At 50.9% G+C, this 26408-nt stretch overlaps 1 protein-coding gene across 7 annotated transcripts in view; it reads left to right on the top strand.

Annotated features, from left to right (window-relative positions):
• Window positions 1–26408, top strand: part of HSPG2 (heparan sulfate proteoglycan 2) — a 117869-nt gene that overhangs the window by 25137 nt on the left and 66324 nt on the right. For all 7 annotated transcript variants that reach the window (XM_064281436.1, XM_064281435.1, XM_064281434.1 and 4 more), the window contains exons 2-3: window positions 17995–18130; window positions 19213–19257. In XM_064281436.1, coding sequence (XP_064137506.1) covers window positions 17995–18130; window positions 19213–19257 — 181 coding nt within the window. The remainder of the gene's footprint in view (window positions 1–17994; window positions 18131–19212; window positions 19258–26408) is intronic.

Genomic DNA, 26408 nt, shown 5'->3' with positions numbered 1-26408 from the left:
CTCAAAATCGCACAGCTTCTTGAGGCTGAATTCAGGTTTCTGGCTCCCAGCTCAGTGTTCTTTCCATTGCCTTTCTTCCAGGTGTGTTCATGCAGGATTATAGAGGTGTCAGGGTTCCTGGTTTGAGTCCCAGCTTGGCCACTTACTCCTTAACCACTTGGAATTCACATTTTCTCACTTGTAAAATAGAATCATAATAATACCTACCACGGGATTGTTGAGCAAATTAAATAGCATAAGGCCTGGCATGTTCTGAGTGCTAGAAAATGAGAGCTGGTAATATTATCATCAAAGATTATCAGCCGCCTATGCACCCAGCCCTGTGGGTGGTTCTGTGGGAGTTACAGACACCATTCCACGAATATTCCTATCAGCCAACAAATATTCATTTAGTACCTACTGTGTGCCAGGTCCTGGAAAAAGAGTCATGACAAAATTCCTGTCCAGCTTACATTCTACCCTACATGGTGGCTGGGGAGACCCAGCTTCATCTGTATCACGAAGTGCTCCATTCGTAAGCCCGCTGCAGCCTCGGAAGCACTACCCACACTAGTATTGCAGGTGAGAAGAGGGGCCCAGAGACGACAAGTGGCAGAGCAGGGCCAGGTGTCAACTCTTCTCATTCCCAGTGATTGTGTCTAAGTGACGGCCTTTTCCAGGGCCCCACGTGGAGCCTCCTGGCACCCTCTCCTGCTATGTCTATTTTGGGCCCTGGCTGTGTTCAGACTTGGGGAGGTATGGGTAATCCTGCCCAGACCACAGATGCTGGGGTGAGGATGGCGAGTGTGCTCTCTGGACCTGCCATCCCAGCCAGCCTGGATCTTTGATCGCTTTAGCCTCTGCCCCTGGCTTTGGCCTCAGAGGGTCAAATGGTTTGCGCTCAGTTACTAACCTAAAGGTTGGCAGTTCGAACTCACCCAGTGACATCATAGATTACAGCCAAGAGAACCCCGTGGAGCAGTTCTTCTTTGTAACACATGGGGTCACCATGAGTCAGAGTCGTCCACAACAATGGGTTAGGTTTTTTATTTTTTGGTATCTAAGCGAGTGTGTCAGGCTACTTATTGCAGGAGGCGCCCCATGGCCTGAAGGCTTCCTGGAGAACTAAGCCTGTAAAAAAAACCAAATCGGTTGCTGTCAAGTCAATTTCAATTCATAGCAACCCTATAGGACAGAGCAGAACTGTTCCATAGGGTTTCCAAGGCTGTAATCTTTACAAGAGCAGATTGCTACATGTTTCTCTCGTGGAGTGGGTGGTGGGTTCGAAGCACTGACCTTTCAGTTAGCAGCCCAGTGCTTCAGCCACTGTGCCACCAGGGCTCCGTGGAGGACGAGCCAGTCGTGCAGAACCCTCCAGACTTCCTGGAGGAGTGGGTACTTGCGCTGAATCCTGCAGGGACTCAGGGATTAGCAGGAGAGGTTGGGAAAAATATGGGCTGCAGTCGCCACCAGTCTGGGCAGCAACAATTTCAGGAAGGTCTTGCCAAGGCCAAGGCCTCTTGTTCCCCAGGGATGAGCCCAGCCAGAGCTTTAAATACCCCCATGCAGCCCAGAATAGCCCCCATTGTCTTTGCCTACAGCTGGGGGACCTGAAAGGAGCTGATTTGGAGTGGAAGATCCTCAGGGAGGCTGCCCGTGGAGGTGGGAAGCAGGGAGGAGGTCTGGGCACTTCCCTATATGGTTCGGGCAGTGTTTTCTGTGAAGACTTTTCCATTTGGCTCCTGCAGGAAGGCCCGCCTTGTGGGCAGGGTGGAGCAGCAGCCTGGGTCCTGCGTGAGCAGCGTGAGCAGCGTGAGGCTGTGGAGGAGCCTGGTGGGCGGGGACTCCAGGGAGACCTCGTGCCAAAGTGAAGATGCCCCTTTGTCCACCAGGGGTGTGTGTGTATTGGCCCACCTACCCCTCCACCACTCCAGGGCCCCTGCCCAGGGCCTCCTGGCACCTTCTCCGGCTGTGTCTATTTTGGGCACTGGCTGTGTTCAAACTTGGGGAGGTATGGATAATCCTGCCCAGACCACGGATGCTGGCATGAGGATGGCGAGTGTGCTCTCTGGACCTGCCATCCCAGCCAGCCTGAATCTTTGAATGCTGTAGCCTCTGCCCCTGGCTTCGACCTTAGAGAGTCATGTCCAGTGGACACCAAGGGGACACGGCCTCACTCACAAGGGCAAAAAAGGGCTCCAGAAAGACCTTGTCCCTTGGGACATTCCCTGGTCTTAGTATCAAGAACAGTTGTGCTTCTTCTAAGCAACAAGTTTGTTTTTACCTCATGGTATGTGAAATCCAGGGACTGGTCAAGTTTCTTTCTTCCCATTGGCCACTGGAAAGCTCAGCACCAAATGAGTATCCCCTTTCTCAGACCTCAGGGATTTGGTGTGTGCTTGTTGTGTACTCGCCTTACTCCAGGCTCCATCTGTCTGCCCACCCTAGTTTTTTTATGTGTGTTGAGTTTATTTTCTCTTGCTGTGGTGTGTGCATCCTTGTAACCCCCTTGAATCTTTTTGAAACAGGGCGGGAGGGGGAGGTATAAATAAATGAATGATGGTGGTGATAATAATAACCCTTTGCTGGGCAGTTCCCCAAAGTCTGGCTCCTATGGCTTGGTCCTGGCCTGTAATTCCTTCCTCTCGCCCCACCCCCCTTGCTGGTGGGAGCCACAGCCTAGAAATTTAGAATCCTAACATTTCAGGGTTTTAATGTTCTAAATTGCCAAAGCCAGAGGAACTTTTGGGATCATCTAAATTGATAGCTTTTAAACTTAATCTTATTATTAAGCAATGAAATGCTTATTTCAATCCAAATCACAGTAATAATCACCAATAAGCACTTACAAAACATTCACTCTGTGCTGGGTGCTACTTGTTGCATTTACATTTTCATTTAATACAACATTCCTATGAGGTGGATATAAATCAAAAATCCAAACCCGTTGCCATCGAGTTGATTCCAACTCATAGCGACCCTGTAAACAGAGTAGAACTGCCCCGTAGGGTTTCCAAGGAGCAGCTGGTGGATTAGAACTGCCAACCTTTTGGTTAGCAGCCCAACTCTTAACCACTGTGCCATCAGGGCTCCGTGGTGGATATGATTACTATTATTTCTCATGCCTATTTAATAGAGGAAACTGAGGCACAGAGCAGTGAGATGACTTGCCCATGACCTCACAGCTAGTAAATAGCTGAACTAGACGTATTATGTAGGTCAGGATATAAAATGGAAAAAGATGGATTTTGTTTTGGTTGAAGCTAGCGTTTAAGGGAGGTGCCCTGAACTCTGCCTGTCCTCCAAACTCCCCCATCTCCCCTTCAGTTTTATCCACCCCCCAAAGTGGCTCTGGAGGCGGCTGAGGACAGACTGGAAACCATTGACCTAGGCCTATTTCGTCATTTCAAAGAGTGGGGCCTGAGGCTCAGAGAAGGGAAGGACCTTATCCAAGAGAGTAGGGCCAGCTGGAAGTCCATGACCCTCTCTGCTGTCTGGATGAGCCCCAGCTCCTGTGCTCTCCCCGTCTTGCATCAAGCCCCCATTCTTGGCACTCAGCAGCTGAACTCTCCCTTAGAACAGTCAGCTCCCGCCCTTTCTGGGGGCAGGCACTCTTGGACTTCTGGATGGTCCTAGGGGACCAGAAGTTACCAGGGACTGAGCCACCCTCTCTGCCCCCACCTGAGAAGGGCAGACTGGTGGCCAAGGAAGAAAGGAGCAGATCCTGGCGAGGTTTTTCAAGTAACAGGGTCTCAGAGCAGAGGAGAGAACATGCCCCTGCTACCGCCAACTATCCGGTCACCAGGCCTGATTTTCCTCCATCAGCACTTCTCTGCAGCAGGCCTCGGGGCTCTTCTGTTTTCAGGAGCCCCCCTTCAGGACACCTGGGGGAGGAGGTCACATCTTATATCTGAAGTCTATTTAGGGAGAACTAGTTGGCAGCTAAGGAGCCCTGGTGGCACAACAGTTAAGCACCTGGCAATCTGTTCCCATAAAGATTACAGCCTAGAAAACGCTATGGGGCAGTTCTGGTCTGTCACATGGGGTTACTATGAGCTGAAAATCGACTCAACAACACCTAACAACCGTTGGCAGCTCATTGAGGGAAAGGCAGTACATTTGGGGTGAGTGTTCCCAGAATGTATTCTGTCCTGTGAGCTCTGCATAAAGAAAGGGTTCCAAGTTAAGCAGGTTTGGGAAACATTAATTGTGCCCTCCCCTACTTTCCCCCCTGATGGTGTTCAAGTCATTTAAGACTTATAGAAGTAGCTTGACTTTGTTTAACCAACTTTTTCCAGATGTGTTTGTCTGCAGGACACTCCCCCGATACCTATTCCTGCCCGCAGAATCAGTGTGTCCGGAGTAGACATTAGCCATGAGGAAAGAGGACAGGGGTCACTTCAAAAGGAAGGGGGCCTTCCTCTTATTTCCAGCTGTCTTGCCTACAGGCCTGTCTTCTACAATGGGCTCGGCCCTGCCTACCCCTTCCCCCGCTCCAGGAAGCAGATGAGGAAAGCCCTGGGGGGCGGCGGGGTTGGGGGAGCTGGCTGCCTTGGCCGCAGCTGTTGGGCTGCCATTCCAGCCTGTTTTTTCCTGTTGCGGATACCCACGGGAGCAGACGCTGAGCGGGTCACCAAGGCCTCGCTGCCTGGCTGCCTTGCGCAAGGTCCTGGAGCTGGAGCTCCGGCCCCTGCGTGTCACTGAACCCCCGCCCACCCCCGGGATGCTGGTTCTGGGCAGCGGGACAGGTCTCTCCTCAGTGACGGTTGGCAGCATTTTGTTCCCCTTAAGGCAGACCTCCTAGCAGGAAAGCCATGGGAGTCAGGGGCCAAAGAGATGGCCAGCGGGGGTGGGGAGACATGAGGTAGTGCAGAGTTCTGGTTTGGAACCAGGGGTCTTGGGTTCAAGTCCTAACTCTTCCAGCTGCAACTGTGGGTAGGTCATGTCTCAGAGCCTCAGTTTCCATATTTGTAAACCTCATCCGTTCATTTAATTTAACAGATATTATTGAAAGTCTACTATGTGCCAGGTGCTTTTAGATACTAGGGATACAGCTGTGAGTACAATGGACGGAGTCGCTGTCCCTGCAGCACTTATGTACTAGTGGGGGAGATAGATAATAGACAGATGTTGTGTGAGCCCGTGTGACAGAGTAGAACTGCCGCACAGGGTATTCTTGACTGTAATCTTTACAGAAACAGATCGCCAAGCCTTTCTCCTGCCGAGCTGCAGGGTGGGTTCACACTGCCAGCCTTTCAGGTAGCAGCTGAGCACTTAATTGTTTGCACCACCAAGGCTCCTTATAGACAGATAAACATGTAAATATAGAACATGTCAGGTGGTGAGGTGCCATGAAGAACAATGATACAGGCTAAGGCGCAGGGATTGACAAAGAACTGTAATAGGTTCTGGACGTGGGACATGGTCAGGATACGACCTGTGAAGGTGACATTTGAGCAGAAGCCAGAGGAAGTGAAGGAGTGAGCCACTGAATATCTGGGGCCAATGTCCCAGGCAGGGGACACAGCAAGTACAAAGGTACCGAGGTGGGAAGGGGCTTGGCCTGTGGGAGAACTAACCAGGAGATGGAAGTGGCTAGAAAATAGGAAGTGAGGAGAGAGTCGTAGGAAATGAGGTTGGAGAGTTGGGGTATCAGATCATGTAGAGTCTCGTCAGCCAGAATAAGGGCCTGTCATGTAACCCTTGGAGGAGTTGAGAGCAATAGAAAAACCTAATCTAGCAGGTTCAGGAAGTGGTCATTGTTGTTAATATTGTCCCATTTCAACAAAAATGTGTGGAACATTCTCTCCGTACCCCCATGGGCCTGGTACTGTGATAGGGGCTTCATTCATGACATCTGGAGGGCCTGGGCAGACCCAACCAGGATGGCAGGCCTTGAAGTCAGTTGTCCTGAAGCCAGACAGACACACCATCACTCCACAGCAGCAGGCCACCCCAGGAACCAGAGAAACTGAGAACCAAGCCAGGCCGTGGGCAGGTGGCAGGCACGTGAATGCCACAGGCACCGTTGGCACCAACAGTGCTTGGCGGATAATGTTCAACCCCTAGAGACCTTCTTGCTGGACGGCCCAGCCCAGAAGCTGCTCTTGCTTGGGCCACCCCCACCACCTTGGCCACACCTGGCACATGGGTGGGGCAGGGGCATTTCCCAGTGGCTTCCTGCTTCCTCCCTCTAAGCCAGCAGGCAGCTCACTCAGCTCCAGGGGAGGCCCATTCTTGGGTATCTGTGGGGACGGGAGGGGAGCTCAGGGGGTCTGGAGGGAGTTCAGCTCCGAGACTAGCACCATGTCAGCAGCACAGCCAAGGGGCCCAGCACTTTTAAGTGGAAAAGCCTGCTGGGTCTGCTCCCCACTGATCCCCTGCCACCTCGCATACCATGTGCCACCACACCAAACTTATTCCGGTCCCCCGAACATGCCAGGCCCTCCCCGACTTGGGCCTCTGCATGTGCCCTTCCTTCTGCCTGGCACACACTCATCCCCCTTCTCCTCTCTTTAGGGAATTTGTCATTCAGCCCCGGCTTAATTGTCACTACCTCTGGAAAGCCTTCCCCAAATTCCCCGGCCCCCACTAGATGAGGGGACCCTCCTCTGGGCTCTCTCAGTCCCCTGTCCTCTTCAGAGCTTTCACACTGTGTTGTCATCTCTTGCTTTAATGGCCTGTCTGCCCCGGGAGCACAGAGCTCCATATCTATCTACTTCCTCCTTTTATCCCCAGCTCCCAGCACACAGCATAGTTCCAAAGCCAAACTAGTTGCCTTCAAGTCGGTTCCCACTGATGGCAACTCCATGTGTGCAGAACTGTGCTCTGTAGGGTTTTCAAGGCCGTGACCTTTCAGAAGCAGATCATCTGGCCTTCCTTCCGAGGTGCCTCTGGCTAGATTCAAACTGCCAGCCTTTTAATTAGTGATTGAGCACTTAACGGTTTGTGCCACCCAGGGCCTCGGTAACATAATAGGTGCTCAATAAAGGCTGAAGTGACTTGAATCGAACTTCATGGGGCAGGTCTGATTGATTATCCCTTTTTCTTTTTTGCTGTTTGTTCTCAGCTTTCATATTATCTGTACTGCTACTTGTCCCATTATAATATAACCCAAAATGCAGCCCTGGAGCTGTATAAAATGGGTGATTTCCTTTTTTTTTTTTTTTTAAGTCTAGGATTATCCTTTTACAAATGGGGGACCTAAGGCCCCATAGCCAGAAAGTGGCGGAGGCGGCCTGGAGTCAGGGGTATCTGAGACCAGAGTCGGGCTCTCTCCACCCCACCAGCCACATCTCTTTGAGACTCAGAGGAAGTGCTCTGGCTCAGCTCTGGACAGTAGCAGACCAGCTCAGGCGCCACCGCAGCTAGTTATGGGGGCCTGCACAGCAGAGACCATGTCAGGCTTGCCTGACAATGGCTGGACAGATAGCAGGTTCAGGAAAGAGTTCTCTCACAACTGTCGTTGGCCTCTCTTCCCAAAGCAGGTCACTCCCTCATTCCACTTGCCTCTCCCAACAGCCCAGGAAGGAGGCAACACAGGGTCAAAGCAGAATTTTCCACTCCCATCTTATAACTGGGGAAACTGAGGCCCAGAAGGATTGTTATTCAAGGGTGGAAGGTGTTTAACAGTGGGATTCAGGGATCATGTGATTTATCCCCCTCCTTCCTTGGGATGAGATGTTATGGTTTCTATTTTATGGCTGGGGGAACTGAGGCACAGAGATCATTCTAGCACTTTCTAGCTGTGTGGCCTTGGGCGAGTCCTTATTTACTCTTTCTGAACTTTGCTTTCTTTTTCGCTGACTTGGGCTAATTCCTGCCTCAGGGTTGTTGGGAAAGTTTGTTCATTCAGTCTGTCAGTTAGTCAACAAATATTTACTGAGCACCTACTGTGTGCCAGGCACTCTTTTCAGTTCCAGAGATGCAGCAATGATCAAAACATATGAAAATTACAGCCCTCATGATACTTACCTTCACATCAACTGAGCTGGCCTGTGTGGAAGCCTGGCACATAGTAGGGACTCTTTAAAATTTGCTAAAAGGGAAGGGAGCCAAGGGGTTTGTCCAAGCCCACATGGTGAGTTAGGGGCAGAGCTGAGACTAGAAAACTCCAGACTCCAGCACCCTGTCCCTTGGTGTTAGCTGATGGCCCTACCTGACCTGTCCCCAGTGCTCCCACTGGGCTTTGGATGAGCCCACAGCCCTTCCAGGTCCCAGTCCTTGTTTGACCTTAAAGAATGCAGGGGCCAGAAGCAGGGACCTGCTGGCTTTGATTCTGAGCTAGCTGAGTAGGGAAGTGAGCCCAGCAGAGGAGGCACTGGTTTCAAACCCTACTCTTGTTGCCGTTGCTGTGTGACCTTGGGCAGGTGGCTTCACCTAGTTTTCTTATCTGTACAATGAAGGTGCCACCAGTATCTGCTTCGTGGGGTTTGAGTGAGGTGATCCTATCGACACCTGAGCCCAGCACCTGGCACATTATAAGCACTTGGTGAACATTGGCCCTACTCCTTTCTTCGAGATCGCTATTCTTTCTGGCTGACTGACTGGCGAAGGTCCTGCCACCTCGAGGGCCCGAGTGTGGGAAGCTGGCAGTCTTCCCAAGTGGCACGGGCACCCAGGCATGCCAGAGGAGGCTGTGGCCACCTCCTTTCCGGCCCGGCGCCCCTTTCAAACTGCCAGGGGATTAAAGGCCTTTTGGCCTTTGTGTGGGGCTCACTCGCCCTGGCAGTTTGCACAACAAAGTGCTGCCCCAACAGATTCCTTTTCTTTGCTGTCTGCTGCCCATGGACAGGGCACCAGGCAGCCTGGGGGTGGGGCAGGGGCACCTTGACCCGGGGTCTGGGGCTTGGGTTGTAGCTGAGTTGCAGGGATGGCTTGGTTGGGGGTTGTCTGGAAGTCTGTAGCATGGCAGAGTAGGAGGGGCAACTTGTCTGGGTTCGTGTCCCTCCCTGGGGACTTGGGGGCCATGGGCCATGCATGTGCTGGCTCCTTCACCACGGGCCATGAGGCTAGGCCTGCTGACAGACCAGCGGGGGAAGAGGCAGGTGGGCAGTTTAGGGGCTCATGTGTCCACCCCCGTGCTGTCTCTGGATTTTGATGGGGTGAGCTCACTCCAGCCCAGATGCCTGGAGTCTTGCCCTGGGCAGCTGCAGCCACCCTGGGGACTGTGAGGGGCTCAGACCTTCCTGCCCAGCTGCGGGGGTGGTGGGGGTCTCAGTCCCCAGCCCAGGCCATGGGAGGGCCGGGCCATGGGAGGGGTGGGCCGGCTGCTCAAGGCATGTGAAGAATGTCTCTGGCCTGAGCCAGAGTGGGAAGCCTGCAGTCCTGGGGTCAGCCTCAGAGTCAGCCTCAAAGCAGGCAGATGACTTCAACCTTGGAGCCAAACCTTGTTATCCATCCCCAGCCAGTGCCCCACCTTCTGCATGGTACTAGTATTCACTGAGCACTTACTGTATACAAGGCACTGCACTGAACACCAGACATGCTTGATCCCATTTATGTGTTGAAGCTTCCTGAGCCTTAGTTTGCTTATCTGTAAAATAGAAATAATAATACACATTCATAGTCCATTAACTGAAACCCTGGGGGTCAGATGTGTTTTGGAATTCAGAAGTTTTCAAATTTGAAAGAAAGGTGACATAGGGCATGTGCCAGCTGTGATGTGACACCCTCAGGGAAGTCTGGGACAACACCCCGTAATCAAAGATGTTAATATTTCTGTACCAAAACATGTGACTGTTGCACCTAAGTAGAGTGAATAAGGTATTAACAGCTCCCTGTCAGTTCAGGTCAGGACTTGGCACCCAGTGAGCTTGTTATAAAAATATTTTTAAAAACACGTTTGGTTTTTAGAACTCTCTGTTTTTCATTATAGAAGGTAAAGGATAAACCCATTCCAACTCACAGCAACCCTATAGGACAGAGTAGAACTGCCCCATAGGGTTTCCAAGGAGCAGCTAGTGGATTTGAACTGCTGACCTTTTGATTAGCTGCCAAACACGTAACCCCTGCACCACCAGGGCAGGTAAAGGAGAGTGGCCTTGTAGTGCCAGCCCTCCCAGGGTCCCCGTGAGGATTAAATGAGATGGTCCAGGCACAGTGTTTAGGACAGGGCCTGGCATTGATTGAGGCTGTTTTTCCTGTCAGCTCTTCACTGTGCTACCATCTTTCTATAGCTTAGATTTTAGCAGCAGCAGAAACTTGTCTACAGACATAACCTTTGCAAGGCCCACAATCTTCACTTAAAAAAAAAAAAAAAGCCTTTAAAAACCTCAAACCCTAGTTCTATCCCACTTATATGAAGCATCTAGAACAGGCAGGCAAGTGTACAGAGATGAAAGTTTATTAATGGTTACCAGGGGCCAGGGTGAGGGAGGGGTAAGGAAAACACAACGCTTAGGGAACACTGAGCTTCTGTTAAGGGTGATGGAAAAATTGGGGAACATTATTAGGTGATAGTTGAACACCATGATGAACATAATGTTACTAAACTGTACATGTGAAGATTGTAGAAATACTACAATTAAAAACAAAGCTCAACCCTAGGTTCTGTACCCTGTATCTGTATCTGCACCTCCCCCTGGGCCCAAACTTTTTCTCTCTCCTGTACCCCTTTCTTACAGCTCGACCTTTTACCTTCACTCCAGATCCTTCCCAGTGGGCCTTGGCTCCCTCTGTATCCCCACCCAGGCCGGGAGAGGAGGTTCAACCTCCATCTCTTGTCCCCAAGGGCCTCTACAAGACCTAGACCTGGACGGCCTTGGACGCCCCCATCCTCACCAGGGGGCCTAAATAGAACCCAGCCTCAGAAAGTGGGTGCTCCCAGAAGTTCTTGCCTGTCCACTGCTCCTCCCATCTGGCCCCCGCGTATGTGGAGGGAGAGCCTGCCCGCTGGATTCCACTGCCCCCTGCCCCCACCACCCTAAGCAATTGTTCTCAGCATGTTATAACAAACCTCTGGCCTTGGCCTGGATGAATCAGACACCACCCCCTCTTCCTCCACCAGGAATCTATGGGGTCTGGAAAATCCCCCTCTCTGCTTGACTCCTTCCTCTCTGGCCCAGGTCTGCCCTCTGGACCCCTCCTCTGCAGCCCCGCCATCCGGCTTCAGTGCCGGCCTGAATCACTGGGTTCCTCTGGGAGGAAGCTGGGCTCCCTCACGGTCAGAGACGGGCTGGAAGGCAGGAAATCTGGGTTCTATTTCTGCCTTCTGCCTTCTGCCTTCCTTGGGACATCAGGCACACCCTGCATGGGTCCAGGCCTCTGCTACCTTGGGCATCCTGCAGGGCATCCTGGTAGAGCTGATCAATGTGGGGATGGGGACCAGCCAACCTGGGCTTCCTGGCGCTGCCCCTCTGCTTAAGCTTCATGGCCAACCTGGAGGCCCAGCCCAGCCCCTCCCCCTTCCTGGTGACTGGAGGGCTCTGTGTGGGAAACCAGGAGGTCCCAGTCAGTCCTAGCTCGCCTGTGATCTTGGGCAAGTGACTTCTCCCAGGGTCTCGGATCCCTCTTCTATAAAAGGGTGTCATTTACTCTTGTCCAGCTACCTCAGAGGGTCATTGTCAGGGTCAAATGACACTGAGGCTGAGGAAATGCTTTGTAAACTGTGAAGTACAGTGTAGCTGAGAGTCTCTGTGGGAATGACTGTCAGTGACCGCAGTTCTGGCTCGTTCCACAGCCCTGGTTACAGAGGCTGTATAGCACAATAGTAAGAGCTTGGACTTTGGAGCCAGACCACCAGGATTCACATCCTAGCCCTACCACATGCTAGTATCTTCAAGCAGGTTACCTGGCTCTTTCTGCTCCATTTCCCCATCTTTGCAGTAGGACTGTTAATAGTGCCACCTGCTTAAAACACACATAAAAAATGCTTAAAACAGTGCCTGGTGCATAGTAAGTGCTCAATAAACATTAGTTCTTATTATTCCCCAACTAAGTCCTAGACTTTCCAGATACGGATCCAAGTCCTCTTCTATGGTCGTCTCAGGCTCCTTTCGGCTCTTTCCAGAAGCTTCTTTCCTGTCTGGCTCCATCTCCGCTCCCAGATGTGAAATATAACTGCTAGAATCTTTTGATCTTCAGCTTTTTACAAATGAAGTCTCTGCTCTTGCTGACTTGTCGCCTGCTGTAGGCCCTGACCTGACCCGGAGTCATGGAACCTGGGAAGGGGCTGCAAGCAAGGGCAGGCTGGCATATGGAAGGGTCCCATTCCCCGGGATCCCTAGGGGGGTAGGAGAGGCGTCTGGCCAGGTCCTGACATGCTTGGATTCTCTTTCCCCTCTCACTGCAGATGTGTGTTCCTAATGATTTTTCAAGTTGAATCTCAGTTAGCTATTTCCTGTCTGGTCCCAATCCCATTGCCCTCTTCCCTGTCCCCGACTCCCTCTTTTCTGGGGAGAAGCTCTGGAGCTTGCTCACTGCACCAGAGTTTTCCTTCCCAGACAGCAGCGTCTAGGGGGTGCCAGGAGTCTCTGTGCCCCATGCATGCCCCCTACGACCTTGCTTCCATTGGGGATTGAGGGAGGGGGGTAGTAGTGACAGGGAGAGTCTTCCCCAGGTGGGGAGAATCCAAGCCTGTCCCTGCCTAGATCACCTCCTCTGCCCAGGGTCAGTGCTCCTGCACCAGCCCTAGCCTCATACTCCCCCTGGGTCAATCAGGGCCTGCCCCAGACCCCACCCCCACCACCACCCAATGGGAACATTGCCCTCTACCCCAACTCAGGGAAGGAGGCAGAGGCCCTGGTTGGGGGCTGGTACTGTGGTTCTTAACTAGTGGCTGTCAGCATAGCCTGGGCATGTACAACTCTGACCTTCCCACCAGGTGTGGGGAGAGCCTGACCCAGTAGCTCTGAGTGGGGACCCAGGAATTTGTATTTCTAAGCAGCTTCTGGAAGTTCAAAAGCACACTCCTTGATGCAAACCCCTCGAAGTCCACTGGCCACTCAGGACAGGGATGGGCACTTGTTCAGAGGTAAGAAAAGAGAAGGAACAGGAGGAGGAGTTGACCTATGGATTGTTGTGGGGGCAGGGGTGCTAGGCTTTGGAGAGAATAAGATGTGGGCAGAACAACCTTACAAGTAGGGATAATAGCACTGCAAACACAAAATCGACCAAATGACACCCAGGCCCTGGTCAGGGAGCTCATAGCCTGGGGAGGGAGATGCATGTAGTGAGGGCGTGGGGGTGAGTGGTACCTCCAAAGCAAGTCATGTTCAGAATGCAGCTAGAATCAATAGGCAACAACATTTTTGTTCATTCATTTGAGCGTTTAGTGAACATGAAGTACTGAGAAGGTAGAGATGCATTCTTCAGAGTCCCTGCCTTCAAGGTGCTTCCATCCCAGTGGGGGTACAGATAATTGCAAGGTGAACCAGAACCTGGCCTAGGGGTGGAGGTGCCTGTGAAGAGTAAGGGGTCAGGACAAGGTCTCCCAGAGGAGATATTCTTGTTCATAGCAGCCCTAAAGGACAGAGTAGAACTACCCCACAGGGTTTCCAAGAATCAGCTGGTAGATTCAAACTGCTGACCTTTTGGTTAGCAGCCAAACACTTAACTACTGTGCCACCAGGGCCCCTAGTCATCCTTATTGAAGTACAAATTACGTCTAGTAAGGTGCACCCATTTGAAGTCTACACTTCAATGATGAGATATCCTGGGGAACCCTGCCCCCAATCAAGATACAGACTATTTCATTACCCTGAAAACTTCCCTTGTGCCCCTTCCCAGCCAACCTCACCCCACACCTGGTCCCAGGCAACTACTGATCTTTTTGTCACTCTAGATTAGATTTCTTTCCCCCTGGAGTTTCAGACCACTATGTGTCTGTCAGTTTGTCCTGCTGTGGTAGATTGCAAGTTGCTATGATGCTGAAAGTTATGCCACTATATTTCAAATACCAGCAGGGTCACCCATGGTGGACAGGTTTCAGTGGAGCTTCCAGACTAAGACAGACTAGGAAGAAGGACCTGTCGGTCTACTTCTGAAAAAATTGACCAGTGAAAACCTTACCAATACCAATAGCAGGAGAATATTGTCTGATATAGTACCAAAAGATGAGCCCCCCAGGTTGGAAGGCACTCAGAATACAACTGGGGAAGAGCTGCCTCCTAAAAGTAGAGCAGACCTTAATGATGTGGATGGTGTAAAGCTTTTGGGACCTTCATTTGCTGATATGGCACTACTCAAAATGAGAAGAAACAGCTGCAAACATCCATTAATTACTTACTTCTGTCTTACATTGATCAAACATGCAATCAAGATGCACTGATAATTACTCGTGATTGGAGTGTGAAAGTCGGAAACAAAGAAGAAGGAAGGATCAGTAGTTGGAAAATATGGCCTTGGTGATAGAAACAACCTCAGAGATCACATGATAGAATTTTGCAAGACCAACGACTTCTTCATTTGCAAAAACTTTTTTCAACAACATAAATGGCAGCTATTCATGTGGACCTCACTGAATAGAATACACAGGAATCAAATCGACTACATCTGTGGAAAGAGACAATGGAAAAGCTCGATATCATCAGCCAGAACAAGGCCACGGACTAACTGCAGAACAGGCCATCAATTGCTCATATGCAAGTTCAAGTTGGAGCGGAAGAAAATTAAAACAAATCCATGAAAGCCAAAGTGCGACCTTGAGTATATCCCATCTGAATTTGGAGACCATCTCAATAATAGATTTGATGCATTGAACAGTAACAACCAAAGACAAGACGAGTGTTGAATGACATCAAGGATATCATACATGAAGAAAGCAAGTGGTCATTAAAAAGACGAAAGAAAGACCAAAATGGATGACAGAAGAGACTCTGAAAGTTGCTTTTGAACATAGATTAGCTAAAGCAAAAGAAATGATGATGTAAAAGAGCTGAAGAGAAGATTTCAAAGGGTAGCTCAAGAAAACAGAGTTAAGTATTATAATGACATGTGCAAAGAGCTGGAGTTAGAAAACCAAAAGGGAAGAACATGCTCAGCATTTCTCAAGCTGAAAGAACTGAAGAAAAATTCAAGCCTTAAGCTGTAACATTGAAGGATTCAGTGGCCAAAAAAATTGAACAATGCAGGAAGCATCAAAAGAAGATGGAAGGAATACAGAGTCACTGTACCAAAAAGAATTGGTCGATGTTCAGCCATTTCAGGAGGTAGCATATGATCAAGAACCGATGGTACTGAAGGAAGAAGTCCAAGCTGCACTGAAGGCATTGGCAGAAAAACAAGGCTCCAGGAATTGTTGGAATACCAATTGAGATGTTTCAACAAATGGATGTGGCTCTAGAGGTGCTCACTTGTCTGTGCCAAGAAATTTGGAAGATACCTATCTTGTTAACCAACTGGAAGAGACCCATATTTGTGCCCATTCCAAAGACAGGTGATCCAAGAGAATGTGGAAATTATTGAACAATATCATTAATATCACACGCAAGTAAAATTTTGCTGAAGATAATTAAAAAACAGTTGCAGTAGTACACTGACAGGAAACTGCCAAAAAGCCAAGCCTGATTCAAAGAGGATGTGGAACAAAGGATATCATTGCTGATGTCAGATGGATCTTGCCTGAAAGAAGAGAAAGTCAGAAAGATGTTTACCTGTGTTTTATTGACTATGCAAAGGCATTCAACGTGTGGATCATAACAAATTATGGATAACATTGGGAAGAATGGGAATTCCAGAACACTTAATTGTGCTCATGAGGAACCTGTACATAGACCAAGAGGCAGTTATTCAAACAGAAGGAGATTCTGCATGGTTTAAAATCAGGAAAGGTATGTGTCAGGGTTGTATCCTTTTACCATACCTAGTCTGTATGCTGAGCAAATAATCTGGGAAATCTAGACTATGTGAAGAACACAGCATCAGGATTGGAGGAAGACTCATTAGCAACCTGCGATATGCAGATGACACAACCTTGCTTCCTGAAAGTGAAGAAGACTTGAAGCACTTACTGATGAAGATCAAAGACCACAGCCTTCAGTATGGATTATACCTCAACATAAAGAAAACAAAAATCCTCCCAACTGGACCAATAAGCAACATCATGATAAACAGAGAAAAGATTGGAGCTGTCAAGGATTTCATTTTACTTAGATCCACAGTCAACGCCCACGGAAGCAGCAGTCAAATCAAACGACATATTGCATTGGGCAAATCTGCTGCAAAAGACCTCTTTAATGTATTGAAAAGCGAAGATGTCACCTTGAGGACTAAGATGCATCTGACCCAAGCCATGGTAATTTCAATTGCCCCATGCATGCAAAAGCTGGACAATGAATAAGGAAGACCAAAGAATCGATGCCTTTGAATTATGGTGTTGGTGAAGAATATTGACTATGCTATGGACTGCTGGAAGAACGAACAAGTCTATCTTGGAAAAAGTACAGCCAGAGTGGTCCTTGGAAGTAAGGATGTTGAGACTTCATCTCAGGTACTTTAAACATGTTATCAGTAGGGATCAGTCCGTGGAGAAGGGCATCATGCTTGGTAAGGTAGAGGGGCAGCGAAAAAGAGAAGGACCCTCAACGGGATGGATTAATACAGTGCCTGCAACAGTAGGCTTAAACATAGCAATAATTGTGAGGATGGTGCAGGACTGAGCAGTGTTTCGTCCTGTTGTTCATTGGGTCGCTATGAGTCGGAACCCACTAGATGTCACCTAACGATAGATTTTCAGATAGATGGAATCATATCATGTATGGTCTTTGTGTCTGGCTTCTTTCACTCAGTGTGACGTGTTTGAGAGTCGCCCATGTTGCTGTGCCTATCAGTGATGTATTCCTTTTTACTACTGAGTAGTTAGAGGAGGTGATGCTTAGGCTCAATGTTGGGAGATGAGTAGGAGTGAGCCAGGTAACTAAAGGGAGGAAGGGCACTCCAGCAGAGGGAATAGCATGAGGAAAAGCACAAAGGTGCCAGGGACTTGGACTGTAGGGAGCTGGGGGGTGGGGGGACTGGCTGGCTGTTTTTTTTTTCCTCCTTTTTGAGCCTCTCTTCTGCTGTCCCCACCCTGCATAGCCAACGAGGGCTGGGTTTGGTTTTCATACTCAAGACCATTTCCTTCTGGCCAGATCAGCAGAGGGCAGAGCAGGGCCTAAGGCCCTCATACCAGGTCACTGGGTCAAGTGCATTGAATGGGGCCATGGTGAGTGCATGCTTGTGGACTCTTGGGTTCCCTTGGGCTCCCCGCTGGGTTTGTTTTCCTCTAAGTTACCTGGTAAAACTCCTTTGGAAACATCTTGAACTTGTCTAAGGGGAAAGATGTATTGCCCATTCCCCTACCTGGGAAAGGCAAGTGTAGTGGCAGCTGGGGCCTTCATCTCTGGGTCTATGGGGGCAGGGCCAGGAGCCTTAGGTGACACTTGCTTGGGAGATTCAGTGTTAGCGTGATGTCACATAGAGTTGACACCACACCTGACCTGCCCCTTCTTGGCCCAGCTGCTATACTCCACCCCCTGCTGGGGGTGAGCCTGTCAGTGTGGTGACAAGTGCCAGAGCTAATTCTCCAACCCAGCTGGAATGTGTCCCCTGAGGCCTAGAGGTTTGGAGGCTGGACTGAGGCAGGAAGCAGTGGCCCAATGGTGGGGAGGAGCTGCTGGTGGAGGCAACAACTGTCACCCATTCACCCGTGATTCTGCCTGTGTCCTCCATCTTTGCTGGCCCAGGCCACCTCTTTACCCACCTTTGTCCCCCTGTCCACTACTCATGTCCCAGATGTCCCTGGTCTTCTCCAAAGGAAGAGGAGCCATCACTTACAAAAGTGATTTTAATTTTATTGTGTGCTTTGTTTGAGTTGGATTGGGCTCTGAGGCCTCCAAGGGCTAATGGGATTTGGGGAAACTAAGTCAAGAACCATGGTTCAGTCCTGGCTTGGCTCTCTTCGCCAGACTAAGTCTGACTGAGGCACTGGGGGCTTTGGGGTGTGAGTCTTGAGTTGCCCTTGAAGGGAGGGAAGGGTTCTGGGGCTTGGCAGGAGCTGGAGGGCATGACTCAGTCTGCTGCCTGGTCTCCCCACAGGTGACCCATGGGCTGAGGGCCTACGATGGCTTGTCTCTGCCCGAGGACGCAGAGACTGTCACGGTGGGCCGGGCTGGCTGGAGCTATTTGGACCTTTCTGATGACGAGGACTTGCTGGCTGACAGTGCCTCTGGAGGTGAGGTTTCCAGGGGCTGGGAGTGGAGGGCTGATGGGTGGGGCTGTGTTCTTCCCTGGAGTGCAGACTGGTGCTTAGAGGGACACACTGAAGCTTGCACAGGTGGCCCCTCAGGATGGGCTGAGAGTTGTGTGTCCAGAGCCCTCATCCCAGTGACCCCGGCGTCTCCCTCCATCACCTGTGTGACCCTGGGCCAGCGACTGCACTCTCTGCCACTGGAGCCTCCTTCTCATAGCACTGGACTGTCAGGACTGGCCTGGGAAGGCTGTTGGCAGTGCATAGTATAGGATGATGACCCCACCCCTCTACTCTGCCTGAAGGACCCTGTGTGGTGCAAATGGTTTGCACTGGACTACTAACCTAAAGGTTGGCAGTTCGAACCCACCCAGTGGTGCTGTGGAAGAAAGGCCTGACTACCTGCTTCTGTAAAGATTACAGCCAAGAAAACCCTATGGAACAGCTCTACTCTGTAACACGTTAGGTCATCATGAATCAGAATCAATTTGACAGTAACAGGGTTTTTTTTTTTTTTTTGGTTCTACACTCCTTCCATAAAGAACTTTGGTTGCGCAGTGGTTAAGCACTCAGCTGCTAACCGAAAGATCAGCAATTCAAACCCACCAGCTACGAGAGAGAAAGATGCGGCAGCCTGCTCTCGTAAAGGTTGCAGCCTGCTCTTGTAAAGGTTACAGCCTTGGAAACTCTATGAGGCAGTTCTACTCTGTCCTATAGAGTCGCTTTGAGTCAGAATCAACCCGACAGCAGAGGGTTTGGTTTTGGTTTACTTTGCCTCCTCCTTGTTCTCACCTTGAGGTCTGACCTGACCTCTTCTCTGCGGTCATCCAGAGAGATAATTGAGTCCCTGGAGTTTGGGTCCTTGGTCCACACCGTCTCTGATGGAGGCTTCCAAGCTGATTTTTACAGGCCAGCCATCCCTAGACACGGAGGAAAGAGGGTAATAGTTCTGTGGTTTCATTACCCTTCCCCACTATGTGCCAGGTGCTTAGAACCATGCCCAACACCCAGTAGGTGCTCAACAAATACTGTTGTTGCTGAATAAGTCTCCTCTCTTTTGCTTACAGATGACCTAGGCAGTGGGGACGTGGGCAGTGGGGACTTCCAAATGGGTAAGTTGCTGAGGCTCTGCCGCACCCCAGAAAGCCCCAAGCAGGTCTTCCCAGGCACGGAAGCCCCGTCACCTGGGCCGAGGGTCTCAAGGGCTCCTGGGGCCTCCCCTGGGGAGCGAGCTGCATGGGGTGTTCTCTGACCTGCTGAGTGACAGCTGTGTGGACCCAGTGGCAGGTCCCTGCAACACTCGGGATGGCCAGGCTTCTGTGCTTGCCTGTGCCGCAGGCTCAGGCCAGGGATCAGGAATTGCCCAGTTCTGATGGGGATTGCAAGCCAGCTGGCCAGCATTCAGAGCTAAAATTCTCACCTCCCAGGGCAGCTCAGCTGTGACATGCTTCCCCAGAGCTCTGCTTGAGGGTGGCTGCTATAGAGCTGGGGGCCCTAGGGCAGGGGAGGGAAGAACAGACGGGCTTTGTGGAGTAGGGGGCTTGGGCAGGCCGACAGAGTGGAATCAGCCCCACCTGGACTTGGAAGGAACTCCTGCCTGATGATGGGTCATCTGCTGGGCGGCAAAGAGTTCTGAGTTGAAGGATGAGAGCTGGGCTTTGTGTCAGGAAGGGAGTCAGGTGCCCTCTCTGCCAGCACCTGAACTGTGCAGCTAGCACTGGGATGGGGCTCGAGGCCCTGCGTCCTTCTACCCTGGGGTCTGGGGTAGAGGAGGAACTACTCTGTGACGAGGCCCAGCAGCTCCATATAGTCCCTACTGCTCTCACTGGGAGCCAGCACCTGGGGCACTGAGTTATCAGGGTCAAGGATGGAGTGAGGACTCGACTCAGACTGACCATTGGGTGGCCTCACTCCATCCAGTGTTGCCCAAACTACAGGTCTTCAGAGAGTCTGGCCTGGGTCTTTCTAAGAGTGATGGCCACCCCCCTTCATCTGGCATATCTGGGGCATCCAAATGCCAGTGGTTGGCATTCTAACTTGGCCAGTACAGACAGGAGGGTTAGGCCCTGGGTAGCCTAGTCCTGACTGTGACCTCCCAGCACCTGGGACTGGGACTCTGCCTGAAGCTCCTCCACATGCAGGTCTCTGCAGGGCTACAGGGTGCCTGAGAGCTCGGGGAGAGACCACACCCCAGAGTGGCCTCTGCTGATGTTCCCACACACCCACCCCACGCCCCAGAGTGGCCTCTGCCAGTGTGCCCCCAGGAGCTGCCTTTTGCCAAGCTGTGCCTACCTGCTGAGGCTACAGTTCCCTGGGAAACATCTGTGACCTCTGCATGGGGCTCCCACTCTGAGCAGTCCCTGCCACCCACCTCCCCTCCCTGAGAAGCCTTTGTGAGGGTGGGAGAGGCCAGAGTGGGAGAAGGAGTGAGGTTGGGGAACAGCGGCTGGGAAGGTCCCAAGACCTTTCCTTGTGAATGGGGGCCCATTTGTGGGAGGAGGTGAGGCCTAGCCTCTCCCAGCTCAAAAGCTGGTACCACCCACTGCCCTTGGGGGCAGGCCCAGGGCTGGGTTGAATCTCAGCTGGAGGCAGCAGGTGCTTCTCAGAGTGCCTGCTTTGTCCTGACTCAAGAACAGTGCCCTCCAAGCAAGGCCAACCTACCTGTGATGGGGCCTTGCCCAGGCTGTGTCCCTCACCTCAGACCTGAGTCTAGCCTCTGAGATGACTCTTCCTCTTTCCTCCTTCCCTTCTCTCTTCCTGCAAGCAGGGCTGTGGCTTGCCTACCTCTGCCATAGCCCTTGTCCCCAGCCCCACCAGTGTGCCAGTACCCTCCCTGACAGCCCCTGGCTCTGCCTGCCTCCTTGGGACCCCTTCCCACCTCCCCTCACCCAGTTTTTTTTTCACCTTCTGACCTTTATCTCTCTTTCCTGCTTTTGTCTGTCCTGCTGCAACACCTGTCTCCATCTCCCCCACCCCCCCCACCCCCCCGTCCTGGCTATCTCTGCTCTCCTCTTTGTATTTCTGTCTCTTTGGCTCTCCATCTCTGACCCTTATCCCTCCCTCCCCTCTGCCTTTGTCTCACCTTTTCTCTCTCATTCTCTCCCTGCCTTCTCTGTGTTTCTGTCTTCATCTCTCTGTCCCTCATTTCCACCTTCCTTCTATCTATCTCTGCTTCTCCCTGTGTCTCCCTCCCTCTCCATGTCTCTGTCTCTGATTCTGTCTCCCTCCCTCTCCACGTCTCTGTCCGACTCTATCTCCTTGCCCTCCTGTCTTGCTCTTTGCTGCTCCCTTTGCAGGCTCTGGGCCGACCCTGGGTCGCCCTCCTGTGGCTGGCATGATGGTCTCGAAGCCTGATAAGGAGTCCCCTCTCAGTAAGTGACCCAGGCCCGCCTGGGCTAGCTGGGGCCTCCGTCTTCCCCTGCCTCCCTCACACCCTCTCACCCAGCTCTTCCTTTTCTCTCCCTCCTCCCTATTCTCTCCTCCAATCTCAGGGACTCCTCCCTGCAGAGTCCAGCCACTGCCCCTCCCTAGTTGTTCCTCTTTTTTCCCCACCCAACGCACAGCTAGGCCCCATCTGGGTTCAGGGATCTAAACCCAGTAGACTGGGACCTTGGGCTCCTCCCCACTGGGTTGTTAACTGGGCAGGGTTGGGCACAGCAGCCCCCTGGGGAGCAAGGCCCTAGAGTCTGGAGGCACCTTATATCCACCTTAGGACAGGCTGACCCTGGGCCCCCTCAAGGGACCCAGAGGGACCCAGGTCTGGAGTTCAGGGGCCTGGGTGTGGGGAGCTCTTTTGAGCAGGGAGTGGGCAGCAGAAATTGGTGGAGCACCTGCCTCTGAGCTAGGGATAGTCAGCTGTGTACCCCATCACCACCCTGGGTGCAGGGCAGCTCTGGGCCCCCACCCCCAAACCTCTGGCTCCAAGTGAGCTCTCCTGATGAGGTCAGAATGAGGGCCTGGTGGGAGAAGGTAGGTAGGACGGACACCCAAAGAGCACCCTCAGTCCCGAAGTCTGCCTCACTCCCTTGCAGCCACCCTGGCCCCCTCAGCTCTGGGGGCCTGGCTCCTGGAGCAGATTCTTGGAGCAGGCACAGCCTCACAGGGCGAGCACCCTCTCTCCTCTACCCTGTGCTGTCTCCTGTGGTAGACGCCCCAAGCCTTGGGCATCTACCACAGGAGACAGCACAGGGTAGAGGAGAGAGGGTGCTCGCCCTGACCTGCTCCTGGGCTGGGAGAAGGAAGGGGGTGGGGTCCTGCTGGAGGGTCTGCAGCCCTTCCCAAGCCCTAGTAGAAAGGGGCTTTGTGGAGCCCGGCCCCCACACCCGGGAGCGGGCACATTCCTGGGCAGAGGCCCGACCTCCTTGTCCGTGCAGGCCGTGAGGCTGAGGCCAGAGGCCGGGGTAGGGGACTGTCAATGGGCCTCTGTGCCGGCTCACAAGGAGCCTCTGTGGCCAAGCTCACGGCCCCCACACTCCAGCCTGCAGAGCCCCGCCTGTCCGGGCACCCGGGAGCCCAGGCCAGCGTGGTCCCTATGGATCAGAGTAGGCAGCATGCCTCATAAGTACCTCTCCTGCCACTGAGAAAGTAGGAGTCCACTCCTGTACCCTGCATGGCCCACCCCATCCTGATCCCCCAGGGCTTTCTTCTGCTGAGCCACACACGGAAAGGGTCCTGGCTTTGCTGGGGACAGGGGCAAGTGCAGGCTGATGGGCCTGATGGACAGGAAGTGAAGCAGAAGGAGGATAGGCCTGGGGTTAGGCACACCTGATGCCTCTCCCTGCTCTGGTCATCCGTCACCTCTTTGAGCCCACTTCTGCCTCAGGGATTTTGCGCTTGCCGTTGCACTGCCTGGAATGCTCTTCTCCCAGAAACCTTTGTGTGGTGTGGCTCATACTCTTCCTTCAAACACGCACTTCTCAGGGAGGCCTTGCCTGGCTACCCTGTAGAAAACAGCAGCCCACCCTTCCCAGCATGCCCTCCTTGGCCTTTTTTCCATAGTGCCGTATAGTCCCTGCTCATTTGTTTTATTTTCTTCCACCACCATTAGAAGGTGATCTCCACAGGGACTGAGATTTTAAGTTGTCTGGTTCCATGCTATATCCCCTGGCCCTAGAACACTGCCCAGCACATAGTAGGTCCTCAGTATAGATTTGCGAAAGAAAGGAATGCCTCTCTCGACGGGAAAAAATAAAACAAACCAGACCCGTTCCTTGTGTGTGTCACAAAGACCAGATGATAATAATAGCAAATCCATGTAGCCCCTCCTATGTGCCAGACATTGTTCTAAGCACTTCACATTTATTAGCTTATTTAATCCTCACAACAGCCTCTGGGATGGAGGCTATTATTATCCTCATTTTACAGATGAGGAAATGGAGGCTCAGAGAGGTTATGTAACTTGCCCAAGGGCTGTATAGGACAATTTTGCTCAAGTCTGGGCTTTTAACCACTAAGCAGTGCTGCCTTTCATAATATCATAGCTCATATTATTTTGTACCGACTGTGTGTCAGGCTCAGAGCCCAGATAGCACAGTGTTTAAGAGCTCAGCTGCTAACCAAAAGGTCAGCAGTTTGAATCTACCAGCCGCCCCGCTGCTTGGAAACCTTCGGAATTGACTTGACAGCAATGAGTTTGGTTTTTTTTTTTTTTTATTAACTTTTATTAAGCTTCAAGTGAACGTTTACAAATCCAATCAGTCTGTCACATATAAGTTTACATACATCTTACTCCGTACTCCCACTTGCTCTCCCCCTGTTGAGTCAGCCCTTTCAGTCTCTCCTTTCGTGACAATTTTGCCAGCTTCCCTCTCTCTCTATCCTCCCATCCCCCCTCCAGACAAGAGTTGCCAACACAATCTCAAGTGTCCACCTGATATAATTAGCTCACTCTTCATCAGCATCTCTCTCCCACCTGCTGACCAGTCCCTTTCATGTCTGATGAGTTGTCTTCGGGGATGGTTCCTGTCCTGTGCCAACAGAAGGTCTGGGGACCATGGCCGCCGGGATTCCTCTAGTCTCAGTCAGACCATTAAGTTTGGTCTTTTTATGAGAATTTGGGGTCTGCATCCCACTGATCTCCTGCTCCCTCAGGGGTTCTCTGTTGTGCTCCCTGTCAGGGCAGTCATCGATTGTGGCCGGGCACCAACTAGTTCTTCTGGTCTCAGGATGATGTAGGTCTCTGGTTCATGTGGCCCTTTCTGTCTCTTGGGCTCTTAGTTGTCGTGTGACCTTGGTGTTCTTCATTTTCCTTTGCTCCAGGTGGGTTGAGACCAATTGATGCATCTTAGATGGCCGCTTGTTAGCATTTAAGACCCCAGATGCCACATTTCAAAGTGGGATGCAGAATGTTTTCATAATAGAATTATTTTGCGAATGGACTTAGAAGTCCCCTCAAACCATGTTCCCCAGACCCCCGCCCTTGCTCTGCTGACCTTTGAAGCATTCATTTTATCCCGGAAACTTCTTTGCTTTTGGTCCAGTCCAATTGAGCTGACCTTCCATGTATTGAGTGTTGTCTTTCCCTTCACCTAAAGCAGTTCTTATCTACTGATTAATCAATAAAAAACCCTCTCCCTCCCTCCCTCCCTCCCCCCTTCGTAACCACAAAAGTATGCGTTCTTCTCAGTTTATACTGTTTCTCAAGATCTTATAATAGTGGTCTTATACAATATTTGTCCTTTTGCCTCTGACTAATTTTGCTCAGCATAATGCCTTCCAGGTTCCTCCATGTTATGAGTTTGGTTTTTTTTTTAATGTGTCAGGCTCAGTTCTAAGCACTTTCTACTCTATTAAACTCCTTTGTAACTCATTTATAACTCACACCTTAATTAATAAATATTATGAGATTCAATGCATTAAAGATATCTTACACACAAAGCTAAGACATTTCCGGGACACATCCAAACACTTTGAGGGATAAAGTAGCTGGAGCTGGGTCCTGGACACCATAGTTTCAGGGGACATCTAGGTCAGTTGGCATAACAAAGTTTATTAAGAAAATATCCTGCATCCCACTTTGGTGAGTGGTGTCTGGGGTCTTAAAAGCTTGTGAGGGGCCACCTGAGGTGCTTCAACTGGTCCCATCCCACTTGGAGCAAAGGAGAATGAATAAAACCAAAGACACAAGGAAAACATTAGCCCAAGAGACTAAAGGATCACATAAACCAGAGACTCCACCAGCCTGAGACCAAAGAACTAGATGGTGCCCTACTACCACCAATGACTGCTGTGACAGGGAACACAACAGAGAATCCGTGACGGAGCAGGAGAAAAGTGAGGTGCAGAACTGAAATTCATGTAAAAAGAACAGACTTAATGGTCTGACACAGACTAGAGGAACCCCTGAAACTATGGCCCCTGGGTGCTCTGTTCACCCAGAACTGAAACCATTCCTGAAGTCCACTGTTCAGACAAAGATTAGACAGGACTAGAAAACAAAAAATAATACACGTGAGGATTGTGCTTGGTTCAGTCAGATACACAAGACCAAATTGCGGCTCCTGTCTGGAGGCCAGATGAGAAGGCAGGAAGGGTCAGGAGCTGACTGAACGGACACAGGGAACCCAGGGTGGAAGGGGGTAATGTGCTGTCACATTGTGGGGATTGCAACTAGTATCATAAAACAATATGTGTATAAATTTTTGTATGAGAAATTAACTTGAGCTGTAAGCTTTCACCTAAGGCACAATAAAAAAAAAAATTAAGGAAAAAAAAATCTTGCACTTAATAGGTGCTCAAGAAAGATTGTTGCATGTGTGTACATACCAGTCTGTGTATTATAAATTGATTTGGCATAATTTATTTAGCATCTACTATGTGCCAGGTCTGTTCTAAGCACTCTATTGTTGTTGTTTCATGCCATCTAGTCGATTCTGACTCACAATGACCCTGTAGGACAGAGTAGAACTGCCCCATAGGGTTTCCTAGGCGGTAATCTTCATGGGAGTAGATCTCCAGGTGTTTTCTACATCAGAGCCACTGGTGGGTTTGAACCACTGACCTTTCGGTTAGCAGCCAAGGATGTAACCACTGTACCACTTATACTCTTTACATATAAACACTTTGTATATGTTATATATCTAAAAACACACGTATGTACATATATACACACACATTTGCAACTCATATTAATTCATTTATAACTTGTATATGAACTCATGACCTTTACGAAATTTAATATTTATAAAATGCCTTGTATATAGTAGGTGCCTAAGAAACGATTGCTGTATGTGTGTGTGTTCACACCAGTCTGGTATGACTTCAT

This window comes from Loxodonta africana, chromosome 3 (genome assembly GCF_030014295.1).
Source record: "Loxodonta africana isolate mLoxAfr1 chromosome 3, mLoxAfr1.hap2, whole genome shotgun sequence".
Taxonomy (NCBI): domain Eukaryota; kingdom Metazoa; phylum Chordata; class Mammalia; order Proboscidea; family Elephantidae; genus Loxodonta; species Loxodonta africana.
This window is presented reverse-complemented; position numbering and strand designations above follow the sequence as displayed.